Here is a 21011-nt window from a genome sequence, read left to right as displayed (position 1 = left end):
CAAAGGCTTCTGCAAAGGCTGTTTCAGGAAAACTGGCTATGGGATGTTTGAAGCCAGACCGCCTGGACTCAGCCCCAGCTTGGCTACTTCCTCATTGTGTGATCTCGGGCCTCATTAATCTGCCTCTATTCATCTGTATAATGGGATGATACCAATGACCTCACAGACTCATTGCTAGAATCAAATGAGTTAATGAAAGTAGTGTTCAGAACAGTACCCGGGACAGAGCAATAACAACTTAATTAGCTCCAGCTACTAATACTAGTTCTCATTAGGATCTGTCCCACCCACAGGAAGGCAGGGAGCTGGCTCTGATCGCAGTGGCTGAGACACGCTCCTTTTTGCTTCTCCTGCCAGCTAAGGAACGTTCCCTCCTTGTAATATAAAATCTAATCACATCTCATCTACACAGTGGAGAACACTCTACCTCCCCTCTCAAGCATCCCCTTCTAACTTCTGGACATCCCACCGCCAAGCAGGTGGGGCCCATTTCCCAGGTGTGGAAACTGAGGCCCAGAGAGGGGAAATAACCTGCCAGCCTGAAGTAGCTAGGACTGGCTGAGGCCCCAAAATAGTAAAATAGTCCCTCCCTCACAGGGCTGTTACAAGTCTCTCAAGGGTGGATTTGGTGCATATAGTAAATTCTACAGAAGCGTTGCCTCTCATTTATCTCCATAACTCCAATTTCACTCCCAGTCTAGGGACTTTGTCTACTGCCTCAGGATTCATATCAGGGGAACCACCTTCCCAAGGACAGAGGGAATCCAAAAGCACTTAAAAAAGAAGAAAACAAAAGAGACTTCGCAAGGAAAGCAGCACCAGTGATGGGGCACCCAGACAAGGTGTAGAGGCATGGGGTGGGGTCTGGCAGGGGGTAGCTGAGCCTATGGTGGGGGCAGCAGCAGTGGGGGCTAAGCCCTCCCTCCTCCAGTGCTGCTCACCCACCCCCCAGCACTCCCATACACACATGGGATTCTCACCAACGCTTTTGTGATATCTGCCATCATCACTCACCTATTTCTCCGAGAGGTAAGTTGAGTCTGATTATAGCTCACTCCTTCCTGTGATCCCCCAGCAGTCTCAAACCCTGCTAGCTGACTCACTCTGCTGGACAGACCCCCCTGGACCCCTCCCCTCCGTGGACTGAATCTCAGGGCTCCAAAGCCTGTCAAGTGGGCCCAGACCCTCCCTGACCCAGACTTTCCCAAAAGGCCACAGCTGGTGGGAGGAGGGACCACAGAGTTATCCCTTGAGGCCAGTGGCTGTGGCTTGGCCTGGAATGAACCCAAGGCCTAAGGCCCACTCAGCCCCTAGCAGGGAGAGAGGGGCGCCCTGACCCCCTCCTTCTGCTCTATGGCATGGTCCTCCTGACTGGCACATTCACAAACCTGAGCTCCTTGGCTCACAAAACCATCGTAGTGCTGGAATATAAAGCTGTTTCCACAACACTTTAGGTGCCTATGGATGTAGACACCGGGCCCCATTTTACAGCCGAGGTTCGAGGGGTCAAGCCCCTTGCCTAGCCTCACATAGCTACCCAGCCGCTGGCGGTGCCCCGAGGCCCATTTGACAGGTAGTGAAACTGAGACTCCGAGAGGCCAAATCAGGGGCAGAAGCAGAGCGCGGAAGCCAGCCGGGGGCGCCTTGGGATTCAGGACCCTCCCCGCTTCATTGTCTCTCATTAAACTGCCTGGAGGCAGCGAGGGCCTGAGCTGAGGGAAGGAAGCGGCTGCAGGGGCCCCGGTTCTTTCCCGGGCTGTGAACGCCCCTAAGCCCTCCAGCCCGACCAGGAGCCGGACCCCCCCGGGCCCCGAGTACCGCCCGCGCTCACTTTGGGCTTGTCGAAGGCAGGTGTCTGGGTCATGGTGCCAAGCGTGCGCCCTGCGTCGTTCCCTCCGCCGGTCGGTGCTCACCCCGGGGACCTGCCGGGACGGCTGCGCGCCACGATCCTCTTAAGGGGCCCGGCCCCGCCCCCGGCCCCGCCCCCCACGGGGCCCGCCCCCTCCCCCAAGCCCCCGCCCCGCCCCGCAGACCCGGGATGTGCATTTCCTGGAATTCCTGGCCGGCCCTGTGGACAAGCCCGAGATCCCCCGGCCGGCCGTGGCCTGCCCGAAATCGCAGGTCCCGGGACGCAGGGCTGGAGCCACCTGTGGGCTCAGGCTCCAGGCGCCTAGCCGGCTCTGCCTCCCGCCTGGGCCCTCGAGCAGCATTCAAGCTACCGCCTGGGCGTCTGCAGCGTGCCGGGGCCGAGCTGGAAGCGGGCAACGGTGAGCGTCACAGACCTCGTGGGGCTTTCACGGTACTGGGCGAGACACACGCTCATCACATAATCGCACACCATAAATGTATGGTTAGAGGGCTTTAATGCGGCCCAGCCGTGGCTTGCATGTCGGGGAAGGGTTCTCTGAGTTTCCTAGGTGAGGGGGTTGGGGTGGGTGGGAGTGGGGAGGAAGAGGGCAGCCCAGGGGGAGAGGACGTTCTTTGTTAGACCCCACGGAGCTGGGGAATGAAAGGCGAGGAGGGGGGCATAGCAAATATCCTCCCAGGCATTTACCCTCGAGAAACCTGCTCAGGTGCAGTCAGAGAACATTTTCGAGGATGTTCACACCAGCACTGTTCCTAACAACAAAAACATTGGAAACACCTCCCAAATGTCCATTCAGAGAGAGTGAGCAAATGAACTGGAATATCCGCACCATAGACTGTTACACAACCGTGAAATTGAATGAACTTCGCGGTCAGAGAGGCTAGATGTCGGCAACAATTTTGAATGAAAAGATAAGTTGCAGAAAACTGTATACACTATGGTGCAACTTTTAGAATGTATAATAAAAGCAAAACAAAAATATGCATGTTTAGTGACATGCATGGGTAGAAAAAACTTTTAAAGGGAAAGATAAACACATATTTGAGAAGAATGGTTATCTCAGGGGAATGGGGAAGGAGGGGGAGAAGAGAAGCTTACAGGTACATCCTGGTTGTTGGTAATGTTCCAGTACTTGGGTAGCATAGCGGTTTTATTTCATTTCATAATATTATAAATAATAAATAAGGGGGAAAGAGGATGGGGGTGTGGGGCTAGATAGTCACGGACTCGGAGGTGCGTGTGGGACACGGTGAGGGATTGATTGATCTTTCCCCCTGAGAGCACTGGAAAATCAGTGGAGGGTATAAATGGAAGCAAAATGGGCTCAAACTTTTATTTGGAAAAAAAAAAAAGAGTCTCCAGCTTTTCAAAGTATGGTCCGTGAATCACTGGCATCGATATCACCTGCGGCTCATTACAACTGCAGACTCAGACTTCATCCCAGTCCATCCTTACAGATAAGGACACCGAGGCTCAGACAAAGGAACAGCCTCCTTAGCACATGTTGTAAGGGGCAGAGATGGGATTTGAAATCCACCTCTAGAACCTTCAACTCTCCGCCTTATTACTGTCTCCCTATCCCCTGTCATGACTTTCAAGTCCCTCTCCAAAATCTGGCCCTTGTCTTCATAGCACATTCCCCAAACACTAGTCAACCTGGATGACTTGCTGGTCCAGTAAAGGTGACCACAAGTTCTTTGCTATTCTTCCCATTGCAAGGTTTTCCTCCTTTTGTATCTGCGCTGGATGGAGGGACTTGTTTGATAGAACGCAGTGGAAATGATATTCCTGGACTTTGAGCCTAGGTCATAAAAAGCCTTGCAGCGTCCACTGGGGCCTCTTGAACATTCTCCCTGGGAACACTGTGTCGCTGTGTAGGAAGTCCAACCACCGTGAGACCATCATGCTGGAGAACCCATAGTTCATTTTTTTATTTAAGATTTTATTTATTTATTTGACAGAGAGAGCACAAGTAGGGGGAGTGGCAGGCAGAGGGAGAGGAAGAAGGAGGCTCCCTGCCCAGCAGAGAACCTCGTGTGGGGCTCGATCCCAGGACCCTGGGATCACAACCCGAGCTTAAGGCAGACGCTCAACCGACTGAGCCACCAGGCACCCTGAGAACCCATAGTTCTTAAAGTCACTCCAGTCTTGCTGAGCCCAGCCTTTCCACCCCTCCCACCAAGAAATTCCACATATTTGTGAAGCCGTGTTGGACCCTCCAGATCAGAACAGTTGCCGACTGAATATGGGGCTTCAGTCATGCCATGTGGAACAGAAGAACTACCCAGCTGACCCTAACCCAAGTTCCTGACCTACAGAATTGGGTTATGTAATAAAATTGTTACCTGAAGCTACTAGGTCTTGGGAGCAGATCGTTATGCAGAATGTAACAGGAATGCTGGGGCCTACCCACCCCAGACCCCTCAGCCTCTGCACCTAAGTTTACTCCATCCTGACACCTGGAAAAGCCTTTTCCCAGATCCTGGACTATCAAAATTCTGCCTACCAAGCAACTCAAAGACAAAGAGAAACAATCAGGCTGTGTGCTGCGTATCTTCTGTTTGCCCCTCCAAATGCACCCCCTACCCTTCTCCACACTGATGTGTGCCAGGCAACCTGACCACTATGGAAACACCAGCAGGCTCTCTTGCCCTCTGGCTTCTGGTTGGGTTTGGCCAATAGGAGGCACCAGCAGGAGATCAGAAAGTGGGAGGAGGGAGAAGTCAGGATGTTTACTCCTCTCTCTTTTCCCCCTTGTACAGTCAGCCACCGGGTCAGCTGTGTCTCTCCACCAAGGCCCCAGCTCCTGCCAGGTGGTCTTGTCCATATCATACCAGTCCCTCCTAACCATCTTCGAAAGCAGGGATTCCTTTTGTTACTAGCCTCAGGCTACTGTACCACCCCTTATTGCTCTCCATAAACTCTGCTCTGGGTTAGGGTTCCCCCAGAAGTAGAGCCTGAGGCAAAGATTCGAGTACAAGGAGTTCATTTGGGAAGAAATCCCAGGAAACACTGGAAGGGCAGTGCTGAGTAAGACAGGAAGTGAGCCAATGCCAGCAGGCTATCCAGAGCTCAGTCCTTCAGGGGACCTCTGTGAGACAGCGTAGAATATCTTTCAGAGTTAACCCAGCTGAGGAGTGAAGAAGCTGGGAGGTTTATCTACCAACTGCGCTTTGACTTTGTTGGAGGGCTGCTTCCAGGACATCAACTTCCCGGCACTCTGGGCTGGCTCAGCACCCTGGCTAAACTTGCTCCCCTACAGCAGAGAGAGAGCAGGAGCCTGACTCCGGTATTAGCAGGAAAGCACCATACAGAGGTGATGCTGGGGGCATGTGGGCTGGGCCTTGAAGGCTTCACCGACCCACAGCTTCGTAAATCATTTATTTTTTTGGTCAGCTTTATTGAGGTATGATTGACAAATAAAATTGTAAGATACTGAAAGTGTACAATGTGATGATTTGATGGACATATACATGTGAAATGATTCCCCCCATCAAGTTAATTAACACACTCATCACATAGTTTACCTTTTTTTTTTTTTTTTTTGTGGTGAGGACATTTTTGTTCTACTCTCAGCACATTTCAACATCTCTGTTATGCAATAGTGTTATCAACCATAACCATCCTGTTATACATTAGATCCTCAGACCTTATTCATCTTATAACTGAATGAATATAATTCCTTTATTAAACTCCCCTCAATTATTCAGTCTGAGTGTTTGCCTGGTTCCTGCCAGGACCCTGGGTGATACAGACGGGTCTTGAACTTCTCCACATTAATCCAGGGTGGGCCAATGTCTACAGACTTGGAAGAGGGGTGGAGAGAGAAAAATCTAGCTCAAGATCTAGTTCCAGCCAACAATGACAACAACAAATGCATGAAAACAGAGAATGAATTAATAAGACTACCTCAACTGGAAATAACACCGGTCAGAAGTATCATCTCCAGTTACACAAAGAATTAAACTGGGACAATAGCATTGGTAACTTAGTACTTTGGAGCCAAAGGTAACTGTTAGTTGTGAAGGGGAAAAGTTACATAATAAAATAGTCTTTCAGGGCAGATTATCAGTTAGGGTAACCCTAGCTACTGTTACACATAGAATGTTACAAATACCCAGCAAATATGCTAGAAAAAGAGTTCTCACTTCTGTAACAGTTCTGAGTGGGTGTTGACTCTACCTGGTCTTTCTGGGACCTAGGCTGAATCTTCAATATGTGGGTCTCAAGGTGGCCCTGGGGGTCATCTCTATTCTAGCCATTCATAGGGTGAAGAGAGTATGAAGGAGTGTTTGGGGGGGTTTCCAAAGTGGGACCCATCACTGCAGCCCACATCCAATCACCACAGCTGGGTCATGTGCCACACTGAACTGCGGGGGAGCCTGGGAAATGTAGTCCAGCCACACACCAGGGAAGACAAGGAGCCTCTGATGTGAGTGAGCATTAGCAGTCTCTGCTGGAGTGGGAATGCATCTTCCTCAAGGTAGCCCTTCTGCTCCTCTCCCATAAGACTTGTCATCAACTGTGTGTCAGAGAAGTCCCGTAACCAGGCGGATAATCTACAAAGGCAGGACAGGGTCAACTTATCCTGGATCCCCAGCCCTTACCTAGGGCCTGGTGGAAAGTAGGAACTCGCTACCTGTTGGTGGAATAATAGAATGTAAGTGGGCCTCAATTGTGAGGTCATTGTTCTCAAGCTTCTGAGATATATGGGAAGCCCTTGCCCGAGCATGACCTGTGTCCGGCCTGGTGCAGGGCTCAGGCTGCCTTGGATTAAGGCAGGGCAAGATGATGCCTAAGGAAAGAATTTTAAGACAAATCCCTCCCTACCCCCACACACTCATACAAAACTCGTGTCACAATAATAACTATGTTTACTGAGTACTTATTTTGTGCTGGTCACTTACTCACATGCAGATGATTTCATCTAGAGACCCCTCACCCCCAGTGGCCCTATGATGTAGGTTCCATAATTAGCCCCATTCGCTGGTGGAGAAATCAAGACTCAAAGTGGCAAGAGGTGAAGCTGGAATTTGGGTGTGAATATGCTAGACTCAGAGCCTGTGCTCTTGACCTCTGTCAGTATCCAAGAGAAACCGGGTAGGTTGGATAGCAGTCAAGCAAGAGCCCGGGCAGAGAGGCGGGAGCCTGGGTGCTCACCCAGCTCTGTGTGACTAAGAGTGGGTCACTTCCTTTGTTTAGCGCTGAGTTCCCTCAGCTGGCTCTGCGCCAGGCACTGAGGAAATGCAGAAAACCTCCATTCTCTAGGTGGTTTGCTCCCGGGGCAGCAGATAAACCAGCACCATCCATTTGATATGATATGACAAGAGTCAGTAAGTATTTCTTCTTCCTTGGTTCTACTGTCCCCTGGGAGATGTCAAGCAAGAAGTTGGAAAGTCAAAGGTTGCAAACTCAAAAACTGACAGAGCAAGTGTGGAATGCAGAAAGACTGGAGTCTTGGCTCTACCACTTCCAGCTCTGCGACCCCAAATTCTGCATCTGGTGAGTGGAGAGAGCACATAATACATTCTGAGTTCATAGGATAACACATAGACATCCCTAATTCATAGGATAACCCACATATATACCTACCACCTAGAACAATCCATATAATACCTAGTTTGTAGGGTAACCCATATACAAATGTAGCTCATAGGACAACCTATATATATATACCTAGCTCATGAGCTAACATGGTATATCTATCATGAGCTAACACACACACACACACACACACACACACACACACACACACACACACAGACCTAGCTCATGGGATAGTACACAAACATGCCTAGCTCATGGGAGAACAATGGAAGGACCATGAAACGATATGGGAGATGCCCCATATAAAGGCTGCCACGCTGGAATATGGATCTGGGGATACCAGGTCCCCCAATTCAAGAAAATCCAGAAACCACAATTTTAATGTTTAAAATGTGTTCAGACAGATGGTGATTATACTTATCATGGTGAGCACTGAGTGATTTATAGAATTGTCAAATCAATATGTTGTATCCCTAAAACCAATATAACATGTGATAATTATGCTCCAATAATAAATTTTAAAACTAATTAATTAAAACCAAGAGGTATAGCTCTAAAAATATTAATAACAAAAATTTAAAAAGTAACCCTGGTAAAACCAAAAATGTCTTCAAATACCTCCTAATTTTAAAAACTTCGTAAGAGCTAAGGAAAACATCGGTGGGCCAGATTTTGCCCCTGACCCTGTGGGCTTCATAACAGCCAAAGTCTCTGCTGATTCTGATCTCTGAATAGTAAAGAGGACAAGGGAGGTGTTGTCTCCAACTCAAATTTAACCAGACAGAATGAGGATCAATTGCACACGACAGAAAGTTCTAAAATAACAGTAGCCAATACAAGAAAGAAGTTTATTTCCTGGTGATGTAAAAGAAGTCCAAAGGTGGGGGCAATGCAGGCTGGTGTGGCAACTGGGAAGATGATGCCTTCCATCTCTCTGCTCTGCCATCCCTAGCATGTGGCCTTTATCCTCATTGTCCAGCATGGCTGCTGGAGCACTGGCCATCACATCTGCAACCCAGAGAGCAGAGTGGAGGAAGAGCTCTCCTCTTTTAAAGATAATTCCTGATTTCCTTACAACACTTCCACTCCTCTAGTCAAATGGTCACATCTAATTGAAAAGGAGACTAAGAAATGCCCATAGCTGGGAGGCAAGGTAGCTAGCTAAAAAGTGAGGTTCAGGGGCTCCTGGGTGGCTCAGTCGTTAAGCGTCTGCCTTCGGCTCAGGTCATGGTCCCAGGGTCCTGGGATCGAGCCCCACATCGGGCTCCCTGCTCGGTGGGAAGCCTGCTTCTCCCTCTCCCACTCCCCCTGCTTGTGTTCCCTCTCTCGCTGTGTTTCTCTCTGTCAAATAAATAAATAAAATCTAAAATCTAAAAAAAAAAAAAAGTGAGGTTCAGTTACTCAAGAAGAAGATAGCAGATATTTTTTTTAAAGATTTTATTTATTTATTTGAGAGAGAGAGAATGAGAGATAGAGAGCACGAGAGGGAAGAGGGTCAGAGGGAGGAGCAGACTCCCTGCCGAGCAGGGAGCCCGATGTGGGACTCGATCCCGGGACTCCGGGATCATGACCTGAGCCAAAGGCAGTCGCTTAACCAACTGAGCCACCCAGGCGCCCGAAGATAGCAGATATTGGGAGGCAATGAGCCATTTGTGGCCCATCAAAGAGCCTGATGTGTGAGGAGGGCGTGTGGATGGGGTGTCGCCAGGCGGCCAGACTCTGCTGTCCACTTCACCTCTCCCGCCTCCTACGTCTTTGAGGCTCTGTCTGACCAAGAGAAGAAAATAAGAGAACAAGACGAAAGAGGCCAGCTGAATATAATAATGAGAGCAACAACTTACCAAGGACCGGCTATAGTCCAGGCCTTGTGCGGGGCCCCGTGCAAACATTGCCTCAGATTAGCGTCTTCGGGCTCTCCGGTGGGCGAGCGTCCTGCTGTGGTGGGGACGGTCCTGTTCTGTCTGTGCCAGCAGGGCAGGGAGACCTAGAAATCCACCGTCTGCCCGACAGACAACCACCGCCTTTCTGTTTTCAGTCCTGCCCCTCACCTCCGTCTGTGGAGGTTCGGGTCCCTCTCATCCCTGAGCCTTCCTGACTATCTTCAATTGTCTTGTGTCCTGATGGCTCCCTGAGCAGTCAGTCAGGTTTCAACTTTCTGGGTTTCTTAAGTCAGCCCCCACTCACCATCTGTTCCAGCTTCTAGAATTTGGTTGACTCCTCTCATCTGCTGTTAGCTTCTCACATGGTCTCTTTCTCCCCATGGATAGGTGTGCATTTTAAAAAATGCTTTTATGCCATTTTGTTAGAATTTCAGAGAACAGGGGAGGTAAATGCATGGGTTCAGTCTTCCGTGTTTAGCCAGCAGCAGCCTCCAGCCTGCACTCGCGACCAGGGGCACCCTCAGCACGTGGGGTGATCTTTCTCTCCCTCCCTCTCTCTCTCTCTCTCAGCCCAGGGATGTTTCTCTCCCACCTCCATAGCCCAGACCTGCTTGTCAAGGGCAGGTGGCTTGCCTCCCTCTACTTTGCACTTAGACAGGACTGGGCAGGCCTATGGCAGGTGAATAAAAGTCCTGGATGTGACTCATTCCTAAGAAGTCAGGTGTGGGCTTTAACAAGTTCAAATTAGAAGGTAGGCATGAGAGCTAGTCATTTCTGAATTGGAATAACAGAGTAAATCTCCCTGCAAAGGAATATTACTACTGTGCTTACAATGGAGTCCAAAGTCAATGCTCAAGGGGAAGGCCGGATAGAGTCACACTTGTCCTTATAAACCCTGAGGCAGGTGCCAGCCTTGCACACAGACACCCTGCCTCTCGGTGAATCTGACACAGCCCGCATCCCCTCCAGAGTTTTCTCCCAGTGTCTTGGTTAAGATCCTGGTTTGGGTTGAGAAGCCATATTATGTGAACAATATGCACCTTCAGACCCTCAGGTCGCCCTCAGTGGATTAGGATGCTCGGGACACTTATAAGAGAGAAGACACTTGGTTCCCAAGAACTAGGGTGACCAACCATCCCAGTTTGGTGGGACTGAAGGGTTTCCTGGAACACAGGACCGTTGCAGGGCAAACTGGATGGTTGGCCACCCCTCAAGAATACCTATAATAGAGATTCACTCTTCACACAGCTTCCTGGGTGTATACTTGTTGCATATGGAGCTGAAAATGCTTATGCCCTGCTGTTTACCACCCTACTCCAGGCAGGGGGTGGAGCGGTTCAGAGAGTAGGCTCTGCAACCAGGATGCTGGGGTCCAAACCTCAGCTCCAACACTCACCAGCTTTGAAGCAAGGCACTTCACCTCCCCCTGCCTCAGATTCCTCATCTCTAAAATAGTAATAATAGTAATAACAAGTTCTCCTCCATAGGGTTATTGTGAGGATTAAGTGAGTTAATAGATATAAAGCACTTCGAATGTACATAGGCCACAATCTCTTATCTCAACCCCTGATGTCTTAGGGCCCTCATGCGCTTTGGGATTTTGGAATTTTGGAGTTTTAGAAAGCACACATCAGGGGGTGGGGGGATGGGTTAGCCTGGTGATGGGTATTAAAGAGGGCACATTCTGCGTGGAGCACTGGGTGTTATGCATAAACAATGAATCATGGAACACTACATCAAAAACTAATGATGTAATGTATGGTGATTAACATAATAAAAAAATTATTTAAAAAATAAAAATTAAATTAAATTAAAAAGCACACACCAGGGGTGCCTGGCTGGCTCCATCAGTGGAGCGTCTGACTTCAACTTTGATCTCAGTGTTGTAAGTTCAAACCCCATGCTGGGGGTAGAGATTATTAACAATAAATAACAATAAAATCTTTAAAAAAATAAAAAAGGAAGAAAGAAAGACACCGTATGTCATATAACAGTGGGGTCTGGGTTAACACCCCATACTTAAACACATTAATATTCCTGCAGAAAATAATGTATGAATATTTATATATCTGTTCAGTTTAGATTTTTTTTTCCACCAAATGAGTTTTGGTAGCAACCTTAAATTATTTTGTTCAGAATTTCTTGGATTCAGAAGTGCGGGGAAGGGATTGTAGACATGGGTATGGGTTCACTGGGTCATTGTTTGATGCATATCTGGTGTAAGGGCCACATAATCTCTTCTTAAGGATAACTCAGGCTTTTGCGCCTAAGGTCTCCGTGGGTTCGTGAAGCCTTTGCATGAGCAGAGAGGGGACACTCTCTTTCCTTCTTTCTCTACCCAGACCCTCAATGTAGTAATTTCTTTTTGTTCCTGTCAATATGCTGATGATGAGTGGTGATTGGCGGTGGGGTGTTTGGTGGTGGGTGGTGGTGGTTGGGGTGTTGGGATGCAAATTCAAGTCTCCAAGTGCCTTTCTCAACCCCAGCGACGGGGGGCGGGGGTGAGGGTGGTCATAAGCTGTGGAGAAGCGATGAGCAAGCTGAGCTTCAGGCAGAGCTGGGTTCCAGGCAGTGGTCTGGTCTGGGCAGGTGAGATAGTAAAGCCAAAGGATTCATGGCCCCTCAACAGCCACTGGGCGTCCACAAACACCTCACGGCAGACAAGAGTCAGAGGGGACTCCAGAGAGCTCCCCAGTTGGGCTACGTTTTGGGCAGTCCAGGAAATGCATTCTTGGCAGATGCTCGAGGTACTAGGGAGTTACAGTGGCTGCAGGAGGCAGGCGAAACGCCCCCACACCCCCCTGCATAGCCGCTGGGAGAGGGCTCACCTAGACCATCTCTCCACACGTCACAGAGCACCCTCCCGCCCTCCTGATGTTCACATTCCCAGCACAACTACCTTGACACGGGATTGTTCTGCAAATCATTTCTTTTTGGATTTGGTTGTCTGGAAAGGAAAACTGGCTTCTGCTTCTTTCCAGTGGAGCTTTGGCAACCATGGACATGGGCCCTTTCCCAAGAGGGAGAGAGAAAGAGAGGCTTGGGGTCAGGCTTCCACACCAGACACAGGTCTAGCCTCTTGGGGAGGGGGCCTGATTTTGCCTGCTGAGCATTCCCAAGCCTTCTGCAAACTGGAATCATAGAGCAGTTATGGTTCCCCCATCTTTTCACCCTCTGCACCATCTGGAGTGTCCCTTCCACTCTTGGCCATTTAGCTCTCCCTTCACCCCAAAAGGGCCCTAGACTCTGAACCTCTCCCTCTTTTTCTCACTTCCTAATCAAGCCTCCTCTCTGCTCAAAAGTGAGAAAGATCTTAAGAAAGAACCCTGGAGTAAGAGCTAAGAGACTTCAGTCGAAGTTCAGCTCTGCCCCCCAATACACCATGACCTTGAGCTGGTCCCTTGTCTTCCCATGTGCCTCAATTTCCCTGGATACTGAGTCGGGCACATTGAGGTCAGGGATTAGGGGAGCTAAAAACCCCAGCCAGGCTGAAGAGGGCAGCAGCTACAAAATTCCAGCTCGTCGCTGCCAAAGGAAAAGTGAGCCCAGTGCTACCCCATGTCTGACTTTTCAGAAGAAGCCACAGTAGTCAGAAGAAGCTGCTGTAACAAGCAGCCCCGAAGCTCAGGGCCTTGCTACTGCAAAGGTTTATATCCTGCTCCCACCATAGTCCAGTGTGGGCCAGGTGTGGAGGAGCCCCACTCCACCCCCTCCTCGGGCCTGGGAGTCCTCCCCACGTCCTCCCCCCGGACCTTCTGTATCTGGTCAGCAGACAGGGAAGAGAGGGTGCAGGACTGGGAGGGAAGTTTGGGGGACCAGGCAGGAAGTGGTGTGTATTACTTACACCCACCTTCCATTGGCCGGACTCTTGTCACACTGTCCCAACTAACTGGAAGGGAGGCCATGCACCCAGAAAAAAAGGACATGCGTGTTGTGAAAGCTAGCCAGTCTCTGCCACAAGCTGGAAACCTGGATCCTATGTGAAACCTTCTAAACTTTACATATTGGCGAACCATCCAAACTTTAGAAAGGTACTGTGTGGAATAAAGAAACCCTACGTATGAGCAGGAGGGCCCGCCCGCCGTGGGCCTGTGTCCTGTGGCGGAGGCGGCCTCCTCTTGCGGACCTGGGCCGAGATTCTACATGGCGGCCTCCGTCTGGCTGTACGTCCGCCGCGCTCCTGCCTCACGCCGGGCCCCACGACAGGCAAGGAGGACGCGAGAACAACGGAAGAAACCATGCCTTCCCTGGAGGAGCTCACAGCTGTTTTTATCTCTGGGTAGAAAATAGCATTCGATTTTTAAAGCAAAATGTTAGAGTGATTTGCCATAGTGTTATATTTTGGCTGAGGAGCATTCCTTAATGGACGAGAATGATTCCCTGAGGGTCCTGAGGACCGCTCGGAAGAGCAGTGGAGACAGTCCCCTCCAGGTCTGTGGGAGCGCTCGGGCAGGTGCTTTGTCCTGGCTGAGACTCAGTCTTCACCTCTGGGAAATGGGAATAATGGCACCTGTCTTACAAGGCTATGGGGAAACAAGAGAAGCCCATCGAACCACTGAGCAAGGCACATGGAACACTGTAGGTGCACACCCCGTGGTCCCCAGTGGCCACTGTGGTGAGTCAGGGGTGATTGCTTCGGGGCAGGGGGTGTGTCAACATGCACCTTAATTCCCAACCAGCATTTATGGGGTGTGACCCTGGGCCAGGCCCTGGGCTGGGTGCTGGGGACATGCAGTGAGGAAGGTCTGGCGCCGCTGAGAGGCACACCAACTTCCGTGGGTGGGAGCCTGGCCCTGCCTTGACCCCTGACGGAAGTGAGCCCACCCTCGCCCTCCGAGCAAGAGGTAGATGGAGGAATGCACGCTGGTTCCAGAGTCACTTGGCTGTAACAAGCAGGCTGGTATCCTGGCTGACCTCAGCAAGGCAGCCTCAGCAGAAGCCTAGGGAGGACCCCTGGGCTGGGGGTGGGGTGGGGGGAGGAAGACAGGAGAGAGGAGGAACAGGCTCCTGCCTAGGCCCCACCTCACAAAGCTAACGCCGTCACTTGCTACGGCTGCTCCAGGGCCAGAGCACTTCCGCTAACCTGTGGGAGGAAGTGTGGCCATAAACCCATTTCACAGATGAGGACATCAAGGTGTAGACCGGCTACACGGCTGCTAAGGAGTGGCCTGGAGGTTCAAATCCAGGTCCACACACTTCTCTGTGCCTCACAACAGTGCCTGGGAGGGAGATTTCTGTTGAGGGGCTCAGAGGACCTCCTCTCTGGGTTCCTGATCAGCTATGCAGGAAGGAGGAAGAGAAGCAGGCCCGCTGGGGCTCTGAAGCCATCTGGCAAGAAGTGTATTTCTCTGTCTGAGGCCTGCAGTTCATCTGGAAAGCTAGGGTTCCTCCCTCCCTCCCTCCCCTCCTTCCCTCCCTCCCTCCTTCCCTCCCTCCCTTCCAGGTTGATTCCCAGCTCTGGCAGTCACTATCTGTGTGACCCTGGCAGGACACTTCAGCCTTTCTGAGCCTGTGATTCTACTGTGTACCAGGCACCTGCTCCAAGTAGACTAAGGGCGCTGAGTTAGACAGACTTGGCCTCCAGCCTCCTGGGATAGCCAACTGGCCCTGGAGGCCTCCTAGGGGAAGGAATGCCTGAGTGGAGGCAGAGAAGCCGAGCTGCACTCGTCCATCGGGGTGGGCGGGTGGGCAGGGTGGGCATTTCGTGCCAGGGAGGGGTGGTGCTGGATTTCCCAGGCTTGCTGTGACCCTCACAAAGCTTAAGCTCTAGAGCCCCTCACTTGCTGGGTGTCTTCCTGTGACCTGGGAGAGGCCCCAGCCGCACACACTTGGGATCACATGCTGTGGTAGAGTTGGCCAAAGTAAGCTGTTTTCACTGCCTCTCCCGCTCCTACTTCCTGTCACACTTCCCCTCCCTTAGGATGTTGCTGGAACTGCTGTGGTATTAGTGGGGGGGGGGCGGGGAGGGCGGGGATCTAGCAAAGGGGAAGTTGTCCACAAAACACGGACATCAAGGATGTTGGCAACAAGCTGGTTGGTAGATGGCATCCATTCAAATGCTTTTTAAGTTTAGTAATCAAGGAAACGTGAAAAGTCCTGAGATCCTCTATGTAAGATCCTTGATTTTGATCGAAGTTTTTCTAAATTTGACAATAATTCTAAAACTTTTGACGCTACCAAGAACGAGTTGTGAAGTTGAAAGAAACCTTTTGAAACCATTAACAATGGGGGGGGCATGCTTTTGGTCAACTGTACTAGAGAAAATTAAGATGTCTTCTTATTCTCTCTAAAGAAAACGACAGTACTAAATCAATGTCAAGGGAAGAGGTTATCCCAAAAGTACATGACCAAATGTAGGTATAAAAGTATTATGGAAGCATATCATATGCTTTTTTTCTGACACTGTATAGTGTTTGTCAGCTTTGTAAATGTTGTGGTTTTGTTTCTCATTCAAAATATTGATATTTTTACCTGATTTTGTGTTTTTCTTTTCTTTCTTTTTTTTTAAGATTTTATTGATTTGAGGGGCGCCTGGGTGGCTCAGTCATTGGGCGTCTGCCTTCAGCTCAGTTCATGATCCCAGCATCCTGGGGATCGAATCCCGCGTTGGGCTCCCTGCTCCACGGGAAGCCTGCTTCTCCCTCTCCCACTCCCCCTGCTTGTGTTCCCTCTCTCGCTGTGTCTCTCTCTGCCAAATAAATAAATAAACAAAATCTTAAAAAAATATATGTTATTGATTTAATTGAGAGAGAGCGAGAGCACACAAGTGATGGGGAGGAGCAAGCTATCCTATGCTATCATAAGTCAAAACCCTGACTGTGGGAATTTCTTCTGTCAAGCTGACCATTAACTGTCTTCAGTTCCCCCTTGGGTCCTCATCTTCCCTTGGGTCCAGAAATAATTGGTTGCTACTTACTTCTGCCCATTTCATTATAGCTCTGCAGACACTTGAGGGCGGTTCTGTTCTTGCCCAGGATAACCTGGTTTCCTTCAAAGATTTCTCTTATAACTTGACTTCCAAAGTCTTCCTTATACATTAGCTCAGTGATTTCTTAACCAGTCATACATATATGATGATGATAGCTAACACGAGCTGAGTGCCTAGCTATGTACCCAGTTCTGCGCTGGGTGTTGTTTATGCTTCATCATTAAGGCAGTCCTACAAAATAGGTGCAGTTATGAAGTGCATCCCACATACGAGGAAACCAAGGTTCAAAGAGACAAAATAAATCAGCCTAGGTTACAGAGCACGCATATGGTATAATCGGACTCTTGGACTTCAGAGCTCATGCTGTGAATCACATTAAATGGCTAGAATTAGGGGCTTCAGTCTGCGCAGATGAGAATAATTCTGCTTCATGACTGTAACATAGGGCGCCTCGGTGACTCAGTTGGTTATACATCTGTCTTCAGCTCAGGTCATGATCTCAGGGTCCTGGCACCTAGCAGAGCCCGGCATCAGGCTCCCCGCATAATGGGGAGTCTGCTTCTCTCCCTCTCCCTTTGCCCTTTCCCCCATGTGAGCCCCCCTCAGATAAATAAATACAATATTTTTTAAAAAGATTATAACATGGACATCCTGAGTTTCCAGTCTGTTGACCTGTCCAGTGGATTATAGATGGACTTGCCCTATAATTGTGTGAGCCAACCCTTAAAATCCATCTCTCTCCTCCACTTTCCTCTCCACTCTATATATACGCACCCACATATATACATACATAAACCAACGCACATATCTTCTATTGGTTCTGATTTTCTGGAGAACCCTGACTGACAAGGGTCCTGTCTCCCTACCTCCAGCCTGCAGGTGTCTTAATGAGGCATCTAAGATCACCAAGTCCTATCAGCATAATATCATCAATAAACCGGACCAACGCGATCCGTGTGGGGTGGCGAGGTGGTCGTGCGGAGCTGGAGGACTGACCGGCTGAAGGAAGGCACTCACGGTGAGCTGCTGTCCCGGCCAGCGATGTCAAACTGATTTGGAAAAATGTTGGGGTTTAGAGCTGATGGCCAAGGAAGAATCCTTGAGCCATCTTCTGTGTGAGAAGGTGGTTTTATTAAAGCCCAGGGACAGGACCTGTGGGCAGAAGGAGCTGCACCGGGGTCATGAGGAGGGGCCGATTACACTTTCAAGTTGGGAAGGGCTTAGGGATAGCGTAAGTCTCTAAGGAATTTTGGAAGCAAGGTTTCCAGGACCTTGAGGGGGCTAGCTTTTGGGAAAAGGTCATTTATTACCGTCTAATAAAACCTTAGTCATGAGACCCTTCAGATGTATATCGGTGGTCCATATGCTTGTGGGATGATTGCCAGCATGCATCCTGGGGATAGAGATAGAGGAAGTTGCCAAGGGAATTTTTATATGCTAAAGTAGACTTGCAGAATCCTGGGGGGGGGGGGGGGGCTCGGGCTAGGATCGCCCTTTGCCCTTAACAAAGTATTAACGTCGAGGCAGCGGAGTTCCTAGAGGAATGTCACTGCCTGTTTCAAGGACTTGTCAGGGGATGTAAGTAGTAAGGAAATTTAATTTTTCTTTGGCCTTTGTTTCCCACATCAAAACTACTCTGGTATGGGAGTATTATTCCACTAACTGTGTGACATCGGGTAAGTCTCTTTCTTTCTCTCGGCCTCAGTTTTCTCCTCTGTAAAATGAGAGGGCGGGGTTAGGTGACCTTCAAAGACCCTGTTATTCCTTCTAAATGCTCAGCTGATGTGCAGGCCCAGAGCCTCTGTCTTGCCGCTGTGGGATACTGACAGCCTGTCAATTTCTCTCAGGTTTTCTTCCTTGAGAGATATAGTTGATAACTTGCCTCTTAGCCTGCTGTGCAGCTAAAATGCAGCCCGGAGGCGGTAAGCACCATGATTAAGGGCACTGACTCTAGCGGGTGGCCAGACTTTGAGTCTGAGATCCACCAGCCCTTGGCTGTGAGGACACCTTGAGCAATTCACTTCGCCTCTCTTAGCCTGTGTCCTCATCTGCTAAACGAAGACCAGTGTCCCTACCTCGAAGGACTGAGGATTAAATTAGATCCTGATTATAAAGTGTCTATCACATCTTAGCTACCTGAAGACTTTCTAGGCGTCCTTTCTCCCTGAATCCATGTGGTCACAATCTTTCAAAACTCCAGTGTCTTCATACATCAAATGGGAATAAGGAACCCTACCGGGTACAGTCCTAGTAACTTCACATACTGCTTTAATTTACTGAAAGTTATCTGCAAGACAAAGGTTCACAGTCATCTTTTCCACTAGGAAAACGGGAATGAAAGGAGTCTTCTATAGGGCAGCCAGTGAGTCTAGCTGAAGGACATACACTCCATTCCCTTAGGCACTAGGTGGGGGGTTGGGGGTGCAGGAATGAGCCAAAAGAGCAGAGGGGAGCCCCTGAGATCTGATTATTTGGGGCCTCTGGCATCCAATTGTTCCCCGGGGTCCCTTCTGGAAGGAGAGAAGTTAAGTTTGTGGCAAAGAGAGACCCACAATAGGAAAGGTGCCAGGGCTGGTGGTGCCCTGCCGCCTTCCCCAGGGCCTCCTGGCTCAGGAAGGAAAGGGAGATCCATTCACCAGACGCCTGACCCCATGGACACACCTCCCAGCCTCAGCTAGGCCCTGCTAAAAGCCAGCCTGCACCTGGTGGCAATGAGCTCAGAGCAGGGTCTGCCGAACCTAGCCAGGTGCAGCCTGGGGCAAAGTGGGAAACAGCCTGCCTTTGTGTTCCTTCCTCGCCTGCCCCTACCTCTCCTGATCCATCGGGGAGCTGAGCCCCTGCCCCGCAGCCCATTACGACAACAACCATTCACACCTGCTCTGCCCACACGCTTTCCCAAACAGGTGCCACCCCTGGCCCCATGGGACCCTCTAATAACCTACAAGGGAGGAGGTGGAGGGGAGAGAGACTGGCGGATAGCCACCTTCATTTTACAGTCTGAGGAGAACGGGGCCCAGAGCGGAGTCGGTGTATGCATCTGCCTCCTCCAGCCGACCAAGAGCAATTTGAGGTGAAGGACTAGGTCTCCATCATCAGGTCATTCATCCCAGGCAGAGGAAACAGCAGGTGCAAAGGTCCTGAGGCAGGAATGCACCTGGCATGTCAGAGAACCATCTCGGTCAGTGAGCAGAGTAGTGAGAAGAATTACAGGCGAGATGAAGAAGTGGCCCCTAACCGGATCACATGAGGCCTTGCAGACCATGAAAACAAGTCCGGTTTTTATTCCAGTTGCCAAAGAATTCACTGGAAAGTGCCTGCTCTGAGAGTAGATACTAAGAAGACAATAGCCAGGAAGACAATAGCCTTGTGTCCTCCTAGTGTTGGAGGCAGACAGGCCCAGAGAGTGTGACCCCACTCTGATGTGGGCCTCACTGGGGCTACAGGAGCACAGAGGGGGCCCTGCCCTAGCCTGGGAGCCAGAGAGTACTTCGGGGCCGGGGAGGGGGTGGGGTGGGGGGAGGAGAAGAGGAAGAGAGTTTCTGCTGAGACCCAGGGCTGAACCAGAGTGAGCCAGCTGGAAAGAGAATTAAAGGGAGGGACAGGAAGTGCCAACGGTGCCTGAGAAGAGAGAAAGCAGTGGGGGCTGGGGGCTGGGGGTGCATTTGGGACCTTAAGGTGTTAAGTGTGGCTGGGCGGTAAGATGCAATCAGGGGCTGTCTGGGGGGCAGGGGGGACAGTGGGGGCGGCTAGCAGGGGTGTGCGGCTCTCACTGAATGTACTGTGAGCAGTTCTGTATGTCCATAAGCCTCCTACTGCAGGAGCTCTACGGACGGCCTCCAGTTCTTCTACTGAACCATTGCACAGTGCCCAGCCCCTCAGTGCTGGGCATGTCGGTTCTTTCTAGTTTTTCCCTATTACAAACAAGGCTGTGATGGGGCGCCTGGGTGGCTCAGTCGGTTAGGTGGCCAACTCTTGGTTTCAGCTCATGATCCCAGGGTCCTGGGACAGAGCCCTGCTTTGGGCTCCACGCTCAGCGGAGAGTCTGTATTGAGGATTCTCTCTCTCCCCCACTCTGTTCCTCCCCCTGCTCGCATGCATGCATGCGTGCTCTCTCCCTCTCTCAAATAAATAAATCTTTTAAAAAAAATGCTGTGACGAACATCTTGTCCACACATCTCTGTGCACATGTATGAGCATTTCCATACAGTAAAGATGGGAAGTCTTGGGGGCTGCCCAGTGGACAGTTTGAGCCGGATCTGTTTGCCACACGAGTCCCGGGGCCTCTCGGGCAGCACTTTGATGGGTGTGATGGGTGTCCACTTCTGGGGCCCTGGGCAGGTTGATGCTGCGAGAAGGCTTGAGGGAGTGATAAAGAGCCCAGACCATGAATGACCTCTGGCTGCCCAGGCCAGATAAAGGGCGGGGAGGAGCCCCCAGTCCTGGGCCCCACATGTCCTGTTGATGTAGGTTTGTCTGTCCAGCTGGCCTGGTGTACCAGCTCCCGGCCTCTCCCAAGGTGACAAAAGGACTTCCAGGTGCAGGTCTTAAAAGCTGGGGTACCAGATGTGGGGTTCACCCTTTCACTCTTCAGGGAAAAGCTCGGAGGTTTTGAGTTCCCTCTCATTGTGGGTCTACCTACTAGGGGTGAGGTTTGTGGTGAGATTGTGGCTTAGACTCTCCTACCTGCCCACGCTTCCCCACCTCTATTTCCTCTCCTCTCCTCTCCTCAACGATGCAGATACCAATGACCTTGCACTCGGAACCAAGGGCCACCCATTAACTTCTAGAC

General features: G+C 50.4%; 2 protein-coding genes across 3 annotated transcripts in view; one reads left to right on the top strand and one right to left on the bottom strand.

Annotated features, from left to right (window-relative positions):
* ADA (adenosine deaminase) overlaps nt 1–1953 on the bottom strand; it is a 27585-nt gene extending 25632 nt beyond the window's left edge. For both annotated transcript variants that reach the window (XM_025875395.2, XM_025875396.2), the window contains exon 1: nt 1832–1953. In XM_025875395.2, coding sequence (XP_025731180.1) covers nt 1832–1864 — 33 coding nt within the window. In that variant the 5' untranslated portion in view covers nt 1865–1953. The remainder of the gene's footprint in view (nt 1–1831) is intronic.
* Nucleotides 1954–2037: 84 nt separating this feature from the next.
* Nucleotides 2038–21011, top strand: part of CCN5 (cellular communication network factor 5) — a 62742-nt gene continuing 43768 nt past the window's right edge. The window contains exon 1 of the mRNA XM_073880370.1: nt 2038–2267. The gene's annotated coding sequence lies outside the window, so the exon portion shown is untranslated. The remainder of the gene's footprint in view (nt 2268–21011) is intronic.

The sequence above is a fragment of the Callorhinus ursinus genome, unplaced genomic scaffold (genome assembly GCF_003265705.2).
Source record: "Callorhinus ursinus isolate GAN/ISIS: 27379988/994484 unplaced genomic scaffold, GSC_fseal_2.0 scaffold38, whole genome shotgun sequence".
Classification (NCBI taxonomy): Eukaryota; Metazoa; Chordata; class Mammalia; order Carnivora; family Otariidae; genus Callorhinus; species Callorhinus ursinus.
This window is presented reverse-complemented; position numbering and strand designations above follow the sequence as displayed.